Genomic DNA, 16,190 nt, shown 5'->3' on the forward strand with positions numbered 1-16,190 from the left:
GTAGGCAGTTCTATAAGATAAGATAAGATAAGATAAGATAATCCTTTATTAGTCCCGCAGCGGGGAAATTTGCAGGCAGCATAGAGTAAAGTGCACACAAGAGACATAGTAGAAGAAAGACAAGATACAAATAAAAAAAACAAGTATTATAAAAAATAAGAAACAGTAGAAAAACAACAATAACTGAAATATTATATTTACAGACAGAAAAAACTATTTTAACTATTATTGCACAGTGTAATGTATTGCACAGGTTTTTATTGTCATGTTTTTATTGTCATGTGGTCTGCTGGGAGCAGAGTTGGTTGTGCAACCTGACAGCAGCAGGAAGGAAGGACCTGCGGTACCTCTCCTTCACACACCGGGGGTGAAGCAGCCGGTGGCTGAAGGAGCTGCACAGAGCTGCCAGGGTGTCCCGCATGGGGTGGGAGGTGTTGTTCATCAGGGATGATAGCTTGGCCATCATCCTCCTGTCTCCCACCACCTCCACCGTATCCACTGGACACCCCAGCACACTGCTGGCCTTCCTGACAAGCTTGTTCAGTCTCTTCTTGTCGGCTGCTGAGATGCTGCTGCTCCAGCAGACCACTGCATAAAAAATGGCTGATGCCACCACAGAGTTGAAAAAGGTCCTCAGGAGTGCTCCCTGCACTCCAAAGGACCTCAGTCTCCTCGGCAGATACAGTCTGCTCTGACCCTTTTTATAAAGTGCATTTGTATGATTAGTCCAGTCCAGTTTATTGTTCAAGTGAACACCCAGGTACTTATAAGATTGCACAATCTCAATGTCCTGTCCCTGGATGTTCACTGGTTCCGGAGGACAGTGTTTACCCCGGCGGAAGTCCACCACCAGCTCTTTGGTTTTACCAGATTTGATCTGGAGGCGGTTCCGCCGACACCATCCTATGAAGTCCTGGTTCAGTTCTCTGTATTCCCTCTCATCGCCGGCGGAGATGAGGCCGACGATTGCAGAGTCATCAGAGAACTTTTGCAGGTGGCAGGTAGCAGAGTTGTATGTGAAGTCCGATGTGTATATGGAGAAGAGGAATGGAGCCAGAACGGTTCCTTGTGGGGCCCCCGTGCTGCAGGACACCCGATCTGACTCGCACTCCCTTATCCTCACATACTGTGGACGAGGTGAGGTAGTCCAGGTTCCACGCAGTGAGGTGGTGGTCCACCCCGGTCTGCTCCAGCTTGTCCCTCAGAAGCAAAGGCTGGATGGTGTTGAAGGCACTGGAGAAGTCGAAGAACATGACTCTCACAGTGCTTCCAGCCTTTTCCAGGTGAGAAAGGCATCTTTGTAGCAGGTAGATGACAGCATCATCCACCCCGATGCCAGATTGGTAGGCGAACTGAAGAGGGTCCAAAGATGAGATCACCAGGGGGCGGAGGTGCACAAGGACCAGCCGCTCCAGGGTCTTCATCAGGTGGGATGTTAATGCCACCGGCCTGAAGCTGCTGAAGTCCTTGGCCCCCGGGGCCTTTGGGACTGGTACCACGCAGGATGTCTTCCATAGCTGTGGTACCTTCCCCAGCTTCAAGCTCAAGTTAAAGATGTGCTCCACTATCCCGCACAGCTGGTCTGCGCAGGATCTGAGGAGCCTTGAGCTGATGCTGTCTGGACCCGTTGCTTTTCTCACCTATAAATTATTATTACCTATACGTCCCGTGTTTGAAATATCTGTCATCATCGCGCTGCATTTTTCTAAACTTTGCTATTCTGGTCCTAGGTTGCACCTCTCGCCTGCATCCAGACACCGTTCCTCACTCCGTCTTCCACTCCTACCAGTTATTTTTCTCACAGAGCTGAACATCCAGTAACTCTACTATTTTCCTTTTTTGTTTTTGCTATGACTGCAAAACTTTGCTAACTTCGCAACTTCAGCTGAAGAGGATTGTGATGTTAATTGCAACTTATGCAATACTTGCTGCCTCGTATGCTCACATGGTAACACTATCAGCGTCAAAGCAACAGGCAAAAGTCATGTTCAATGAAATCCGGTGACATGAAGCCTCGACTTTATTCAGCGTTCCAATGACACAGCGAAGCGTCAACCAATCATGTGTTCTGGTTTAACCATGTCTGGTCCACTTCTCTCTCTCCCCACATATACATGTCTGAATGAAAATGAATTTGCATTTTCATTGCATTCTCACTGTGAGTGTTTATTGAAATTTAATATTAACATATACTTTTTTCTCTCTTCCCTTCTCTTTTGCTCTCTCCAGGTTCTGTTGCATCAGTTTCGCCGTAGGTGACCCCCCACCCCTCCGCCAAAATCCGGCTGTTAGATGTGACCACGAGGTTGATAAGGAGAAGCCACCATGTCTTAAGCGCAGACGGGCCCTCCGGGGCCCTGTCCCCCTACCCTGGCCCGCCGTCCACCTCCCCCATCCACCACCTCACCCCTTCCCCCAGCCCCAGCCCCATCCCGCTCCCGAACCTTCCTGCACATGCGCGGGACAGGCTACCCAGCTCCGGCTCCCCGCTGGCACACCCCTCCCCTCCCCCTAGAGATGAGCCTGCAGAAACACCGGCAGTTGGGCGGCGGGGTGATGGGCTCCGACCGGGACCTGCAGTCCACGGCATCTTCCATCTCCCTGCCCTCTGTGAAGAAGGCCCCGAAGAAGAGGCGCCTCTCCCTGGCCTCTCTTTTCAGACGACGTGGTCGAGAGTCCAAATCGGCGCGCCAAAGGTCCAGAGAGCTCCAGCACCCGGGACCCTTGGGGCTTGGAGGGGTGGATGGCATCGCCAGCATCGAGAGCATCCACTCCGAGATGTGTAACGACAAGAACTCTGCCTTCTTCTCTGTGGCCGGGACCGGAGCTGCCTCTGCTGCTGCTGCTGCTGCTGCTGCTGCTGCTGCTGCTGCTGCTGCTGCTGCTGCTGCTGCTCCGCTGCTGCTGCTGCTGCTGCTGCCTCCACCTCATCTGCCTCAGGGCCTTCCTCCTCCACCTCCTACACCACCTCCTCCTCCACGGCGGGGAGCGGGGTGGGGGCAGAGCTGCTGGAGTGCCCGCTGTGCCTTCTGCGCCACTCCAGGGAAAGCTTCCCCGACATCATGACCTGTCACCACCGCTCCTGCATCGACTGCCTGCGCCAGTACCTGCGCATCGAGATCTCGGAGTCGCGCGTCAACATCAGCTGCCCCGAGTGCTCGGAGCGCTTCAACCCGCACGACATCGCCATGATCCTGGGGGACCGGGCCCTCATGGAGAAGTACGAGGAGTTCATGTTGAGGAGGTGGCTTGTGGCCGACCCCGACTGCCGCTGGTGCCCCGCGCCGGACTGTGGGTAAGAAGTGAAGTTAAATACAAGGGCGCATAAACACTGCCAAAATAACATGCACTCTGATGCAGTGGCTTCTGTGACAGGATCAGTGTGAGAATCTCTAGATCCCCTCGATATTTTTTTTTTAACATTCAGTCAATTTTTTAATTTTCCAGTTATCTTAGGTCATAAATATTTACAGGATAACAACACAAAGAGGGAGATTGACTTCATACTTTACTTCACCATATTTTTTACATAACAAATAGTTGTTCACTGCTATTTTAGCAGCAAATAGTGAATATGGAATCTAGCATATTTTTTAAATAATAAGAAAACCACCCATACCCACATACATCCGTGTAGTGCTTGTTTTGATTGGTTACCAAATGGTTGTACAAACGAACATTTGTGCTTCCCCTGAATAAATGTGAGATTAAAGCCATTTTCTTCCATCAACAAAAGGAAATTGTGATGGAGTAAGAAAGGCACAGAGAGGGCTAGAAGGACTGAGAGGCAGAAAAACATATTAAACAGGGTTTCTTTCTTTTCTGTTCCAGTGTTATGACATCTCATAACGTGTGTACAAAGTGTATTAAGCAACATAAACAACCTTAGCAGAACCATATGCCTCTGCTTGACCTTTTCAGAACAAACAAAATATCTATTTTCGTGCATTATGTCCAGGACGTGATGTCCTAACGGGCTGCGAGTGACACAGCACTATTCGCTATTTGAGCTGAACTCATGTTCACACACTGTGTTTCTATTTTTCTTAGAAAGCAAACGGCCGATAGATGAATTTAAAATGAGGAGTTATCTTCATGATACGTTCTCATTTCACTGCAAAAAGCTAAATAAGGTTGCAGCTGTCTGGAGGGAGAGCAGCTCAAAGTTTCCTACTTGCTGTTGGGTATAACATTAAAGGAGTGATTTTATTTTTTTTAAAGTACGTCAGAAAAAGGCAAACACATCCCTCTTTTAATTGGTTTCGTCTCCAGTTTGCTATGGAGCGCAAAGCTGATTGCTAGTGGTTTGTTTACATGACGCAACGTAACGCTTGTTGCTAAGACACGCTGTCTTGCTGTCTGTCAGTTGAGTTCTCTGGTTGTTTTTGAATAATTCCTTCATTTTCAATTAATGAAAGTGACTTTGTGGTACTCCCATTATGCAGTGCATTCAGTGAGCTGTAGTGCAATTATTTATCACAGTCTAAGATTCATTTTCCAATTTCTTTTAACTAATCGAATACATATTTAAATTTAGAATAATCTTGTCAGCGGCGTGTGCGTCATTCCCTACCTGCCTGTCTTTCTCTATATATTTGCTTCAGTTCTTTCTGTCATACTGATGGCATGCCCCTCTATCAGCGATCACGTAGTGCCTGGCTGTCTAATTCCCTTCCTGAGTGACGGCTCGTTGGCTCGCTGCCACCCAGTCCCCCTCAAATGTCACCGCAGCGTGACTTTGTAGAGGCCCTGCAGGGTCAAATGGTGACTGTGATTCACTGACAAATCAAATCAGCACCTTATCTTTATGGAGCTGTCTTAAGTGCCTTTACTACTCACTCTTCAGAACTCACAACAGTAAGGAGGAGTCCACATTTATTTGAAGATGCATCTAGATGGCGACGATGTATGTAAGAATGTTGTAGGATAAACCGCTGGAACATTTAGAACACACCATAAGCGTGCGAGCATAAACCATTGAGATCTGGTAAAAACCCTGAACCAGGGATGCTGATTCATGAAAACAGGCTTGACTTATTTGGTGGATTCACAATCCTCAAGCAGATCATGTTTAAAAACTCTCTCTCTCTTTGCTTTCTCTCTCTCACACAGCCATTTCCTTTCTTCCAGGAATTGTTTGAGGTCAGGTGACCCCCCCCCCAGTCCCATCAGACTTTCTTCAAGTACTGTTTGTACCTTATTCTTGACGCCATAGTGACCTTGTATACTATTTGGCAGCTGCATGTTTTGTTATGAGGGATGTCCTGTTTTGTAACTATGACCAGGAAAGAAGCAAATACATATTGAGTGTTAAAAAAAGCTTTCCCGCTCTGCTTGGAGCTAGAGCGCAAAAAATAATAATTTCTGGGAAAAAAACTTTATATATATGATATAAAGTTTAGTTTTGATACTTTAAAAAAAAAAAAGCAGCAGCGGAAAGATGGTCCAGCCAAAAACAGACAACAATCTCGTCATGCCAACAATTGAAGTTACAAATGAAAAATCAACCAAGCTTGTTAGAAAATATAGTTTTCCATGAAGACACCGCCGCCTGGTTATTCTTAATGGAAGGAAGCATTGATATTATATTAAGGTATTGGCGAAAAGCAAAGTGAAATTTTACTGTAGCAATTTAGTTTATGATTTACTCAGTGTGAATACTTATGTTGATGGTCAGCTGTCTGTTGGCTGTAACTGTTACAGTGTACAGTGTGCTTGTCCTTTGACGAGTCCTCCTTTCCTCTTGTGTCCACATTTGTCAGACAGCAAATGTGCATCTTTTGTGCTGAATGACTAGATATTATTTCTGTCCTTCCAGTACATTTTTGATTGATATCTCTTTAGCTTTTCTCTACTCTTCGTCATTTCCTCTTGCTTGTTCCTCTTTCCTGCTCTCTAGTTTCAAGTCTTCTTCATTGGCTTTGGCCAATATCACTGTGTTTCTAGTGCCGTTATTTGTGTACATCGTTACGATGAACTTTGCACAGAAGGCCCATTTGAATCAATGCACTCCGTCCGTAAAAAATAGCTTCAGCCTTCTGCAATTTGGCCCACATAATCGGGTGCACCTTGTACTGGGATCAGAGAGGTTCTGGGCCTGAGCCCACCCATCCTGCCAGCCAAGTGAAGCCTGGGCCAGGGCAAAATACAACATATTTTTTTTTCAACATTTTGTGACATAGTGTTGTTTTAATCTGACATTATTGAATAGAATACAGTTTTATCCCTAGTGATATCTTGTTTGTTGCTGCTGTGGTAGTCACAATAAAACGTGTTTGAGTACTTTCTTTCCCAAGACGCTCTGGTAGGAAGGATTTGTAGTTTTGACCTCTTGTAGGAACAGGACACAGATGTTCCAGTATCTGTTATTGGTGTGATGCATTTAGGGGGTTTTAAACATCTAAAAGTAGTTCTACAGAAACTGTTGTGATCTAAACCGATCTGGTGTTCTGTCGTTGTCGACTTCCCAGACCGCAGCCCCAAAGCCACGCTCTTTTCTTTCCCTAACATCTCTCCAGTCTTCTGCAGTCTTCTAGTCTTCTAGTAGTGCCTAAGTGCTGGTGTTTTACTGACAGTTTAAACAAGATTGACACATCTCTGCTATTTCTCACTGTCTGTCTACATTCTAGACTCAGTCCCTCAGTAGAGTAAAATGATCCGCAGCAGAGGAAGTCTCCCAGGCTCCCCACGGCTGTGATTGAAACTTAATCTGGTTTCAGTCACAGAGGGGGCTGGGAGGCTCCAGTCAGACCAAACTACGTCACACACTCCAGGGTTTCCCTCAGGACATGGGCTAGCCAGTATTTTGCATCTTTGAGCACATGGACTTTTCTTATTTTTTGGATCGTCTCTTTGTCAAAGATACCTGCTTTTATGTCCTGTCTGTCGGCTGAGAGCAACACGCGTCATGTCACTCTGTCAGAGATGGTCGAAGTGCCGTGTGTCATGTAAAGCCACTTCTTCTTCTTCTGAAGGAATCAGGTGGACTGACAGCAGCTGTAGACTCTACTCCAGAATCTTCTTAACACGATTAAACTGATAAAAGCACACTTCAAATGTCCTGTTCAGAACAAGATCACTCTTATTCTGTCAATTTACTAGCTGATGGTCTGGATAACTGTCTCACATTAAACATATAGACTTTGCTTTGCAAAATAGCACTGCTGCCCTTAAGGTCCCAAGTTTTTTATTTTGTATAGGCAAATAGTTTCTTAGTGGAGGAGATGGTGGCAAAATAAATAAAACAATTCAAAAGAAGATAAAGATGCTCAGTTTGACATTTCTGAGCCTTAATAAAGCTGCAAATGACTTGTCTATGTAAAGATATAGTGGAGTAATGTCTACCCGAGCAGAGAATCAAGTCACCCCTTCTGTGTGATGTAATCAGAGCTTCTTTGTGCTTTGTTTACATAGCCTTTTAGTGCACGTGTGTGTGCATCACTGGTTAGCACACGGAGGCCACTGCTCTCTCACAGGCCGGTTAAAGCCGATAACGTCGTTCCAACCGATGACATCATCGCGAAAGTGGCAAGCCCACCCCTTCCGGTTCCCCCTTAGGTTCACACTGTTGGCTGCTTTCAGCACTGTTAGCTGCGAGCTAAGAGCCGTGGTGGAGGCAATATAAAAGCTCTGAATTCAGTATAAGGAGCTTTTAAGTGTGAAGAGACGTGTATTCAATTAAGGATGTTAGTTTTTTCCACAGCACCAGTGGATTGTGAACCAAAAAGTCTGTCACATAGACTGTGTATATGGTGCGTAATGGGCTAGTTTTTACACAGTCAGATCAAGATACATTACAACACATTCTGCTTCAGCATTTACCTGAGGACACACACACACACACACACACACACACACACACACACACACACACACACACACACACACACACACACACACACACACACAGTCAATGCGTGATTGAGGACGGACAAAGCCTCATTACTCATGTCGGGAGTACCGACCGCCTCTAGATGGATCACAGTGCTGATGAAGAGTGTTGTCTAGTTTGCCGTTTTAGCAGCTCACTAATATACTGTCAGTATAAGAAGATGGATCACACTGTGTTTATAAATGCTAAAATGGACCTCAGGTCTGCATCACATCCTCTCTGTCTGCATCTTAATTTATACGCACAACTTATTTATGCATCATATGTTTGTTACTGACGGTTACTTTCAATCACTTGTGTTTTCATTTGTACTTGGAGACACCAATATGTTTTTTCCTGTGACCTTGGTGCGTTTAGACAAAACAAATTTTGTCATGTCATTATGCTAATCTTAAACTCCTACCTGATACGCCGTATTTGTCTCCCACCAGGTTTGCCGTGATCGCCTTCGGGTGCGCCAGCTGTCCCAAGATCACGTGCGGCAGGGAGGGCTGTGGTACAGAGTTCTGTTACCACTGCAAGCAGCTGTGGCACCCCAACCAGACCTGTGACGCCGCACGGCAGCAGAGAGCCCAGAGCCTCCGCCTGAGGACGGTCCGCTCGTCCTCCCTCAGCTACAGCCAGGAGAGCGGCGCTGCAGGTCGGTCGGCGCTTTTCCTTTTCCCCCCACTGTGTTTATGCCACACACGTTTTGTCAAATCACTCAATGCTGCTGAGCATAGATTACATCCAGAACACCGCGTCAAGTGTAACGATGTGGGAGATGGATTGGCAGCAAAGGTCAGAACCATAAACTGTATATAAGAAGTGGAAGTATGCATCGTGACGTCACCCATGGGTTTGTGGACTGATGTAATGAAGCCTTGAGTTTGGCAATTTCGCTGTCGCCATATTGTTTTTTCCCCAACAACTGAATAGAAGTTACCATAATTGGAATTTGGAGGAGTGAGGTAGAGACACCCTATACGTCTCTGGTAGAGGGTGGGTGAGCTGTCAATCACAGTAACCCCACCCTAAAGCATACCCTGCTTTATGGTCTCTTTGACTCTAAATGGACCATCATTTACTAAATGAACATCATGCTGTATTGAAGAAGACTTGAAACTAGAGATTGAGACCATAAACTCATGTTTACAATGTTTACTGAGGGAATAAATCATAAGAGAAGTAGAGTCATTTTCTCATAGACTTCTATACAACCTGACCTCTCATTGCGACCAGAGAAGTCAACCCTGTTGGTCAGTAGAGATGATTCAAGTTTTAAGAGACTTCGTCATTGGCTCCAAACGGCAGAACCGGAGGTTACTCAATTGCTTTACAAAAAGACAAAGAAATGGTTATTTTTTTGTTCTCAGCATGATGATGTTTGGAAGACGTAACAAGATCGATCAGGCCAAGTTTGTTTGATAGCAGAAGAGTTAACTAGTCAGGGAAATTCCATCATGCACATTGAAATCCTGTTCTCTTTCCATCCCTCTCAGCCGACGACATTAAGCCATGTCCGCGCTGCGCCGCTTACATCATCAAGATGAACGACGGCAGCTGTAACCACATGACCTGCGCCGTCTGCGGCTGCGAGTTCTGCTGGCTCTGCATGAAGGAGATCTCGGACCTGCACTACCTGAGGTCAGTTTTGTGGACATGCACGTTCACAGATTGTGGTTTTCATTCATTGTGTTTGCCGTTGGGAATATATGTATCGCTCACTTTTATTCGCTGAATATAAAAGTTTAGCTGCCCCTATATTGGCAGAGATTTGAAGTTTATTTACATCCATAAAGCTTGCAGCAGGGGGTGAAACATTTTCCCCCTAAGTGGTGTAACCAGAGATGAAAAGGGTGAAGAGCAATTACTACTCTGACTTTATAAAACTCAGCTTCCATTGTGTTCTCTCTTAATCCTTCCCCTCTGCCTCTCTCAGTCCGTCAGGCTGTACTTTCTGGGGGAAGAAGCCATGGAGCAGGAAGAAGAAGATCCTTTGGCAACTGGGGACACTGGTGGGCGCCCCCGTCGGCATCGCACTCATCGCAGGCATAGCCATCCCCGCCATGATCATCGGCATCCCCGTATATGTGGGGAGGAAGGTGAGGCTCCGGAGACACACATTCATGTGAAGAACTCTCAAACGTATTTATGTTTTCCTACTTGTAGTTCTCACTGCCTGGATGAGGCCGAATATTAACAGCAGTGTTAAATAACCAAGCATATCGCAATATAACACACAGTAACTACAGTATATTGTAAAAACCAGTACACCTATCGTCATGTACTTTGTATTCTTAAATCATCTGAAGCCAGCTGAGGTCATTTGCGAGAAACCTGCCGTTTGAGTGTCATTACAAAGAAACGAAAGCATTCAGACTCCAGAATTCCCCCTCTCCAGGCTGCCAAGAAGAAGCCAGCAGAGCCAACAAACGTTTCCTTCCCCTGACAAAACCAGACCACATTCAGCAGTGATCACGTGGGAAACATCCCAGCATGAATCACTTAATTTTCACATGTGGCCGGATGAATGTAGCTGTTCGGCTCTTGATTTTTATAATCTGCATCCTGGTGAAGCAATGCACCGATGCCATTTTGTTGGTAGAAGTTGGAATGTACATTTACTGGGTTTTTTTGTTCACGTCTGTGTGCTATTTTGGGTTCGGAGCAGCAGAGAACTCTATCAGCCAAATCAGTTGGAAATGTTAGCTCATTGAGTTTTTCAACTTAAAATGAAACTTAACAACTGTACATTTTCTGGTCTCAAGATATTTGCCAGTTTTTGATAACTTTTTTATTGTCCATTGATAGTATTTTAACTAGATTTTAAATGTTTTTACTGCTGCTGGCAGACTTGTTTAAATGTCACTTTGGCAACTACACAAGCTTTGATTCCCAGAATGAAGCCAGCTGTTATATGTTTCAAGGCTATGATCACCCTCTAACATAAACTGTCAAAGAAAATTGTTCAGGGAAGAATCGTTCTCAGCTGGTTTAGATGCTAGTTATGAGAAGTTCGTCTCATCAGCCTGTGTGTCTCATCGCTCCCCTTTTCTCTCCGTCAGATCCATAACCGCTATGAAGGCAAAGATATCTCCAACCACAAGAGGAACCTGGTGATCGCTGGAGGAGTGACCCTCTCTGTCATTGTGTCTCCGGTGGTGGCTGCAGTCACAGTCGGTCAGTCTGTTCTCCAACACCCACTATCTCTTTCGCTGCGGCCAATAGTCTTTTTGTGGAATGACCCAGAAGTATCTAAGTAGCCGCCATGATAAGAGCTGGTTTGATTTCTCTAAATGCTGAGGAAAGGTGTTTCAATGTTTCCTTTCTTACCTGCTTTAGCGTAGGATACACTGGAGCATCCTTCTCTGAAGTAAAAGGAGATCAATTCTGTCCCACAATTCCTTGCGACATTCAAAGCTATGCACCATTTATCCGGCAATAACGTTTGCAGATGTTGCAACTTTTCCATGTGTAAAGAAAGTTGTTATATTGTATAAAGAAAGTTGTTAACAAAAATAAAAGCGTCCGCCATTGCATAGTGTCAGTGCAGTCGGATTCTCTTAGCACCACGGTCGTTTTTTCCTAGAAATTTCTCCTTCACATCTTTCCTTCCCTTAATGTTAATCATCAAGGTTGGGGAAAGACGAAGGTTATATTTTTTGCTATTGGACAGCGTGTCTCTAACTCTGCTCCAAGGATCTTTATTATCCTTGTTTGACTTTGAACGCTCCAGGAATTTCTTTTGTTTATTCTTAATAGTTCTTATTTGGCATAAGGTTTGTTATCAAAGTCATGACTTATAACATTAAGGTATTTTTTTTTTTTTACAGTGTCTTGGTCTAACATGTCCCTGGTGTCTCTGTCTCTTTCCCCCCCTCCAGGCATCGGAGTTCCCATCATGCTGGCTTACGTCTACGGCGTGGTGCCCATCTCGCTGTGCCGTAGCGGAGGCTGCGGTGTCTCAGCTGGGAACGGAAAAGGGGTCCGCATAGAGTTCGACGACGAGAACGACATGAATGTCGGCAGCGGTGCGGCTGCCACCGGTGAGCTTCGACGTCCCCACCACCCACACTGACACCCCTAAAGGGTTTATGCCCAAGTCAGCAAACAGTATTTTCCTTTTTACTGACAGACACACTACTGAGTCCACGAGCAAATGTAACCCACTGCTGGTTTCACAGATGTCAAGGGTTCTTTTCACACTTTATTTTAAAGATAAAAGTCCTCTTTGTGAAACTTCTGTGAAACCAAAAGCCCACGGCTTATTCGAAAAAAAGTCCCCTTGCTGAAATTTTGCACATTCAAATTTCATCAGAACTTTTTAACACACAGCACTGCCTTTTGTTCCTGATTGGGATTGATTGAGATTGACATTTTTATCCCTTTATTTTGTATTTTTAAATCTCATGATTGTACATTCTGTGTAGATACCACGTCAGTAGCAGACGCCAGGAACAACCCCAGTATAGGTGAAGGAAGCGTGGGGGGGCTGACGGGCAGTCTGAGTGCCAGCGGCAGCCACATGGACCGTCTGGGGGCCATCAGGGACAACCTGAGCGAGACGGCGTCCACCATGGCCCTGGCCGGGGCCAGCATCACCGGCAGCCTCTCCGGCAGCGCCATGGTCAACTACTTAAACAGGTACAGAAACAGAAACTCACTGCAGGGGGATTTTTACATGTCTGTGAAAGTTTGGGCTTCAGGGTGCTTTTTCCTGCATTGTTTTAAAAATCCCCCCCCCACATTGTGGTCAGGCTGGAGGTGCAGGCTGACGTGCAGAAGGAGCGCTGCAGTCTGAGCGGCGAGTCTGGAACCGTCAGCCTGGGCACAATCAGCGACAACGCAAGCACCAAAGCAATGGCTGGATCCATTCTTAACGCCTACATGCCCCTCGACAGGTGAGCGCCGTTCACTGGTTATCTGGATGAAGCTGTCAAAGAAAGAGTCAGTTCATTGACAGAGTTTGTGTGTGTGTCTAGCTGGTGGCCTCCCAGAATTATCCAATAAATGCAGTGTTGAAATACTGGGTGAAGAAAAGCATTACATTGTTTTTATTTTAAATTGTTTCAAGGTTAAAATACTCATTGAGCATGTGAGTTCTCTTTATTGAGCATGTGAGTTCTCTTTATTGATGATGAAGAATCCAGTATTTATTATAGAAGCGTTTAGCATTAAGCGATGCTACAACAAACTTCCCAAAACAGCCTTTTGAGGCTCATTGCTTAGTCATGCTACACATGCTCGCATACATAAATACAGTATATATAGATTTTTGTCTCATGCTTTCCTCTCCCTCCCACATAACAGAGATGGGAACAGTATGGAGGTCCAGGTTGACATTGAATCCAAACCTGGCAAACTGCGGCACCATAGCGGCAGCAGCAGCGTTGACGACGGCGGCGCCCACGCGGGCCGCTGCGGCTGGACCTGCCCCTCCGGCGGCTGCCCCTCCGGTGGCTGCGCCTCCTCGGAGGGCAAGGGAGCCTCCGGCAGGTGGGCCAAAGAGGCGTGCTGCTCCTCCTCCTGCAGCTCGGGGGCAAAAAGAGCAAAGGCAAGCTGCGCAAGAAGGGCGGCGGGGGCACCAAGATCAACGAGAGCCGCGAGGACATGGACGCCCAGCTGCTGGAGCAGCGCAGTACCAACTCCTCGGAGTTCGACTCCCCGTCGCTGAGCGGCAGCCTGCCGTCCGTGGCCGACTCCCACTCCAGCCACTTCTCCGAGTTCAGCTGCTCCGACCTGGAGAGCATGAAGACTTCCTGCAGCCACGGCTCCGGCGGTGGTGACTACCACACGCGCTTCGCCACCGTCAGCCCCTTGCCCGAGGTGGAGAATGACCGCCTGGAGACCTGCCCCGGCTCCTCCTCGGCCTCCTCGCAGGGACACGGGGCTGTCGTCGCCCCCCACTCCCCTACCTCCACCACCTCCTCCCTGGGCCACGGCGCGGAGCTCTCCCCTCTCTGCTTCATCACGGCGGAGAACGTCAACCTGGTGTGCCCCGCTGAGCTGGACTCTCACAGCAACGCCAGAGAGCTGCTAAAAGAAACCAACAACAACCACCACCAACCACCACACCCCACCCAAACCCAGCAGCAGCAGCCCAAGAACTCCTGCATACAGACTGACATCTGAAATCTCAACACCTTAAGTGCTGCACAGATGCTATGTTTAGTTAACATCTTCTCCACTGAACTAACCATCACAGCTTTCAGTTTAACCTGCATTTTCTTTTATTCCCTTTGTAAAGGGGATTTCTGTCCTTCATTAAAAAAAGCAACCCTGAGTAAAACAGACATCTGTGTGTCTACTGACGGCCAGAGTGCTGGTTAGAAGTATTAACAGGCAGCCATGTGAGAATCATTAAGGTCATGAACGCTGGTGTTTCTCCCCCTGTGACCCGCAGACCGCCCAACGCTTTTTCTTTTTTTTTGACAGTCCACACACTCACCACTCGTAACGGAAACGGCCCACTGTTTCGGTCGCCGTCCCACCGACCTGCGTGGGTGTTCAAACAAAACCACTGTGCCGTTTTTTGCTAGTATTTGATTTTTTGGGCTCTCTGATGCGGATGCAACACCATGCGGGAATCTTAATGTTCCAGCTTTCCAGAAGGGAACTCAAAACAGGGACCAGGCAATATGATTCACTATTTTATTTTTTATTTCTCCCCTCCCAAATGTAGTAGTAACAGAGGAACCTTTGTATTCTTGTCTGTATTTATTATTAGACTTTTTTTTGTCTTTTCCCCGGATATTTGTTTGAAATGAACCCCTCCAAGGTATAATTGTAAGGCCTGGGCTAAACATCCTACATAATTTTAGCGCTAAAAACAGCTTGTCACACAAGTGAGGTTCTCTTTTAGAACGGGAGATGATACTTGACAGCTCTCTCGCAGCTTAACGACCACAGAGTTCAAACCTGTGGCTGATGTTTCAAAACCCTCAGTGTGTTGGGTTTTTTTTTTAGCGCTAAGATGACTCAGGAAACCCGGGCCCTGTTAGGTTTCTGTGGGAAGCGTGTGATGATGTGTTCAGGGTTTGATTCGAGGGAGCGGTCTCTGGAAGGCCACGGTTTTCAAAGATAATGCTGAAAGTCATTATATTAAGAAATTAACCAATGGGTTGGTTCAATTCTGTGAAATTGTATAAAAGAAAATGTTTTTTGTCCTGTTCAAAGGTGATTTATTCCGGCTGATGGCCTCGCCTCACCGAGTAAGAGAGAGCTCTGATGTCTTTCTTGGTTAACTCATGGTGCCTTCAAGAAGCTGTTTGTGTTCTCTGCGTTTGTTTCTCTCTCTCCACTGTGTCTTCAAGACTCATTATAGGTTGCAGAACGTCTGTCTGTGTAGGAGGGACGCTCATTAACTCTCACACGCACACACACACACACACACACACACACACACACACACACACACACACACACACACATTCACACACACACACACACACCATTCATACTGTGGTAGACATGGTAAATGAAGACTTCTCAATTGCCTACCAAAGACAGCACTCAGGCTCTTGTTAAATCTTATACCGTAGAATTGTCACCCGTATACACAGTATAGCGGGGGACGAATGAGGACAGGACCCGGGACTATACAGACATACAGACATACAGACTGCTGTTTTTTCTACATGCTCCACAAATGCTACGCAAATAACCGAGGCCGCGGATCGGCCCAGAGGCACCTGCACTGTTACCTGTTTTTCTTATAACTTCGATGTTCTGCGATGCACAAAGTTTAATGGGGAGACGTGTGTTGGTTCTGGGTTCCCCCTCCCTGTTGATTTGTCCTGCATTTTCCCATTTATGTTGCCAATCGGTGCTGCTGAGCAGACTTTGACGTCCAAATCCATTTTCAAACACTTTATGTCAGTGTGTGTGCTTTAAGCCTGTCTTCACTGCTCAGTGGTCGGCTTTGTCGAAGGCCACTGAGTCGGCTCAGGTGAACCTCTACCAGGTAGGTAAAAGCATCCTGAATGGTATTTTGACCCAGGTCTGTTACCGACTGAACACCGAGTTCGGTTCCTGCCCCACATTAAAAGCAAAATCATTCATTTTTATGTACCCCCCTCGGTTTCGGTTTCTCAATCCTTCAACAAAACTCCAGTTTCTTGATCCTAATTTGAACACTAGTGCCAGATATAATTTGTAATTTGTGCAGAATGGCATAAGGTATTTGTATATTTGTTTGGTAATTTGCTTTACTATATGCGTGTAAATGCATATCAGAAAAATAAAAAATATATATGAAATGCCGCGTCCCGTCCTCTTTTTTCAGGTTAATGCAAGTACTGTCAATAGTAAGGGTATT

The 16,190-nt window shown here is 46.3% G+C and overlaps 1 protein-coding gene across 1 annotated transcript in view; it reads left to right on the plus strand.

The window, feature by feature from the left end:
* The window catches only part of LOC129109687 (E3 ubiquitin-protein ligase RNF19A-like), a 28,418-nt gene extending 12,293 nt beyond the window's left edge, over window positions 1-16,125 (plus strand). The window contains 11 exon segments of the mRNA XM_054621804.1: window positions 2,230-2,889; window positions 2,892-3,295; window positions 8,323-8,531; window positions 9,373-9,517; window positions 9,813-9,975; window positions 10,939-11,053; window positions 11,758-11,919; window positions 12,304-12,517; window positions 12,631-12,774; window positions 13,184-13,404; window positions 13,407-16,125. Of these exon segments, the coding sequence (XP_054477779.1) occupies window positions 2,455-2,889; window positions 2,892-3,295; window positions 8,323-8,531; window positions 9,373-9,517; window positions 9,813-9,975; window positions 10,939-11,053; window positions 11,758-11,919; window positions 12,304-12,517; window positions 12,631-12,774; window positions 13,184-13,404; window positions 13,407-14,005 (2,811 nt within the window). The 5' untranslated portion in view covers window positions 2,230-2,454 and the 3' untranslated portion in view covers window positions 14,006-16,125.
* The last annotated feature ends 65 nt before the right edge of the window (window positions 16,126-16,190 follow it).

This window comes from Anoplopoma fimbria, chromosome 20, assembly GCF_027596085.1.
Source record: "Anoplopoma fimbria isolate UVic2021 breed Golden Eagle Sablefish chromosome 20, Afim_UVic_2022, whole genome shotgun sequence".
Taxonomy (NCBI): domain Eukaryota; kingdom Metazoa; phylum Chordata; class Actinopteri; order Perciformes; family Anoplopomatidae; genus Anoplopoma; species Anoplopoma fimbria.